The sequence below is a fragment of the Arvicanthis niloticus genome, chromosome X (genome assembly GCF_011762505.2).
Source record: "Arvicanthis niloticus isolate mArvNil1 chromosome X, mArvNil1.pat.X, whole genome shotgun sequence".
Taxonomy (NCBI): Eukaryota; Metazoa; Chordata; class Mammalia; order Rodentia; family Muridae; genus Arvicanthis; species Arvicanthis niloticus.
Window position 1 is genome coordinate 36,611,260 of NC_047679.1, and position 4,145 is coordinate 36,615,404.

General features: G+C 37.8%; 1 protein-coding gene across 1 annotated transcript; it reads right to left on the bottom strand.

Annotated features, from left to right (window-relative positions):
• Positions 1-539: 539 nt before the first annotated feature.
• LOC117695251 (melanoma-associated antigen B16) lies at positions 540-1,628 on the bottom strand. The gene has a single exon (XM_034486100.2). The coding sequence runs from the start codon at positions 1,626-1,628 to the stop codon at positions 540-542; it is 1,089 nt and encodes a 362-aa protein (XP_034341991.1).
• Between the last annotated feature and the right edge of the window lie 2,517 nt (positions 1,629-4,145).

The window sequence follows — 4,145 nt, forward strand, 5'->3', positions numbered from 1 at the left end:
TAGAACCCTGGGTAAAGTAAAATCATTATCAAAAATAATAAATGTTCAAATAAGGTTTAGGTAATAAAGAGAGCACAAAAGTTTCCTGAATTTTATTACCCTTGGCAACTATAAAGTCAACAACTCCACAAAAAGCATGTAATTTTACTTAGAAATGGAAAGGTACAACGAAAATAATTACAACAAAGTTGTGTAAAAGATAGAAGCTTAGGAAACACATGTTTTACTACCCCAGATAATTGTACAGATAGATGGGATTATTTTCCAATTAGTTTTATGATCTGACACAGCTCTTATTATTAAATTTGTGAATGGTATTAAGTAGAGATTTTTGAAACTAAGCAACAATGCTTCTATGATCAAGTACATTCAAATATAAAGGGTAAACAAAGAGAGAAAAATGCCATGATTCTTATACAAATTAATATTCTACAGCTAAGACTCTCCCTTCTTTCTATATTGACCTAGGTCCTACTTTTTCCCCCTCAACTCTAAAAATTCTCTGCAAATAATACAGAAGTAATTTATCTCTGATTGTACTAGATGTGAGAGAAGTTGCTGCTCGTGTCACTAGAACTTTCACCAGGAGCAGAACTTGGGCCAGCTTGCTGTAATATCATGACAAGGGTTCTCTCTTCTTCTTCTATCAGAGCCTCTTCATACTCAGAAGGGAATGCAGTAGGGTGTGACCCATGAACTTTGGCCACAAACTCTAACACTTTCATCTTACTAGTTTCAGCTTTAGCTCGTAACCCCCACACATATTCATACTGCATGGGATCACTATTGGCTATTGGCTGGTATGCCAGGTATTGCTCCCTCACAAACTCACCAGTTATCAGCTCTCTAGGGTCACCAAAGATTAAATGGTTCATGCCAGCATAGATACCCATTGGATTCAATACTTCCCAAATCTCTTCTTCAGTGGCACGGTTCCCCTTCATGAAGACTATACCAAGGATGACTATCAGAAGGCCAGTCTTAGGAAAGCTATACTCATCATCACGCATCCCATCATAGGTGAGACCTAATTTGATAAAGAGAGCATAGAAGTGGTTGACAGGATCTACTTCCTTCACTTCTAGGCCAAAGACCAACTCTATGCGTTCAGAAGCTCTCATGAGGATTTCATGAAAATGATTTACATCTTCTCTGATAACGAGTCTCATTATATCATCCATGCTCATCATCTCTTTCATCTGATACTTGTACAGCATGTAATTCACCAAGAAATCAACTTTCCCATCTACAGTCATCACAGGTAATTCCATGGTATTTGGTTGACCTGGTGGAATGACTGGGTTACCCTGCACTTCTTGGTTACCCAGACCCTCGGCAGATTTGCTTGAAGAGGAAGAGGGATGCTGAAGACCTCTAGAAGTACTGGGTGTCTCATCTGCAGGATCTTCCTGGTTGATAGCCATAAGAAGTTGAGAGGAAGAACATGGTTCCTTCACATCCTTGGACACCTGGGTCTCCTCACTGCTCTGGCCCTTCAGACTAGCCATAAGATTAGATGAGGAACATGGCTCCTCAACATTGATGGAGGCTGCTGCAACCTGTAGTTTTTGGGTCTCTTCATAGGTCTGGCTTTGGTCAGATGCACATTCTTCTGAAGATTGTGACATGGCGACTGCATAGACAGAAGGCAACAATGAGAAAGGGAGACTGTGAGGGTAATCAGCTAGTAAAGTCAGTTATAGTCATGATGATTAAAGCCACTTCCAACAGACTTGTGAAAATGATGTTATAAAGGTTCACAGGGAAGACCTGATATGGGAAAATAAAAGACCTGCTGAGTGCTAGCCAACTCAACATGGAATTATCAGAGTGTAGAGTAGACACATATTTGGCTCTGTAGTACCTAGTACTTTTCTAAATTAAAAGTTCCATAATCTCCACAAGTATGATCAACATGGAATTTGACAAGCTTAAGCCACATTCTATGCCATAACAAATATTTTTCCCCTAAACTTGTGTATGAATTTCTATTTGTAGCTGAGGAACTACAAACAAATGATAGCTGATGGTATGGGGAAATTAAATTTTCTTTAAGGAAATAGTACTTGGTAGGTTGACCACGCTCTGGTGGATGGCCACACACACTGAAAACTACATGGGAAGTACAAATAGTACAGAATAGGCTAAACAAAACAAGTTGAGTAAGGATAAAAGTGGGTTGGATATAAGAAAAGTTGGGGAAAGTCTGGAATTTTGAATATGATCAAAATTCCATGAAAATTTTAAAGAACAACAACAAAAAAAAAAAAAAAAAAAAAAAAAAACCAGGGCAGGAGAGATGGCTCAGCGGTTAAGAGCACAGTCTTTTCTTCCAGAGGTCCTGAGTTCAATTCCCAGCAACCACATGGTGGCTCCAACCATTTGTAATATGATTTGGTGCCCTCTTTTGGTGTGTCTAAAGAAAAGAAAACCTGTTCCCAAGACTAAAACTGTAAGGCCCCTGCTTATTTGAAAATTCTCTAGGCCAAGGGCAGGAACTAAACACCATGGAAGTGTGTGTGTGTGTGTGTGTGTGTGTGTGTGTGTGTGTAGTGTGGTGATCTCAATGCTTAGGAGCCTTACTTAGAACCAAATAGCAGGTTTGCCTTCTTCATTGGAAGTTTACCTATGTCAGATGTTGACTACTGGCTTTCTCAGATCCTAGTATATGAAGTGAGCTGCTCTGACTCTGACTATCTGTATTCGAACTATCCAAAGGAATGAACAGCTTATCAGGGTAATTAATTTGTGATCACTCTAATACTTAACTGTATGTATTACTCATTGTTCAAGCTATATACCACAAATCTTGATAATATTTGAGAACCCTTCCTTTTGTTGAACTAATGTTCTATCATACCAAATACTTATGTCCTTGTGAACACAAAGAAACAACTTAAAGGCATTCAATTCATCCATTTTTTTCCCTTACTACAATTTGTAACCCTGGTGAGACAGCTCTGTTGAGATCACTCTGTTTTAGGGTATCTACCTGCCTCAACAATTGTCCTTTCTTTTACCAATGGAAGTGTCTGGTTTATGATATAATTTTCTTAAGACAAAATATTTATTATTATATCTTCAATCAACAGGAACAAGGAATCACTATATATTACAGTCTGGCAGTCTTACACAGGGCCTTCTTGGGCATGTATAGACAAACTAAGTAGTGCTATATTAATCCAAATATTCTGATTCCTTTGGGCCCTTAGTCAAAGGTTTTATTTGCAGTACTTACTGAGCTACACTTTCTACATTTTGATAGCTACCAGTTCAATTCCTTGCCAGAACCAGTTCTCATGTCCTCAGACAACTGTGGGTAGAGGAGTACAGGAAATCTAACTGCCGAAACCCAATTTATCTCTGTGACAACTGGGGATATCAGCTCTTGGAGACCTATGCACTTGGAAGAGTAGCTTTCTCAGATTTCATTCAGGATCCTGTCTTTGATTTTGGCAGTTTAGGATATTTTATGCTACTTGATGTGACATGACTCTATGAAAACAAACGCTTCCCCTTAAAACTCAGTTAGGAAGAGGATGAATACTTATCAAAACCTAACATACACTGGACTGACAATATTATTAGAGTTTTCTTTGGACTCTTCTGTCTTAGTCTTATCTGTGTTTCAGTCTAGATTCTTAGTAGTGCTTGTCTCTACAACTCTATCTTATCCTAAGACTGCCATTTGAACAAATACATTTTTGAGTAAGGAAAATGAAAAGAGAGAAATAAAATTCCAAGTATCATTTCTTCAAGAATTCAACATTTGAAGGTCAGAGTGAAGCATAGGAAGTTAATAACCATAATAAATGCTTCTTCAACTTTTCTTTAATTGCTACACATCACTTACTAATATCGAATAAGACTCTGCCATTGCTAGTGCTGTTCGTGCACTAACTACTCAAGTATTAGGAAACAAAAAAAAAAAGTAAAAAGGGAATCCTTCAAATGTACATTCCAGTAACCAAGTTCTAACATTATAGGTGGACATTGCAAGGTCACCTGTGTTCTAAAGTAGATAAATCTCTAAATGTTGACTTAGAATACTTACCTTAAATCCTGAAAACACCTTTGAATCTTTCTTCTAATTCTCTGGCTTCAGCACTTCCAATCAAAGGCCACACCTCACTAAAAAAATGTAA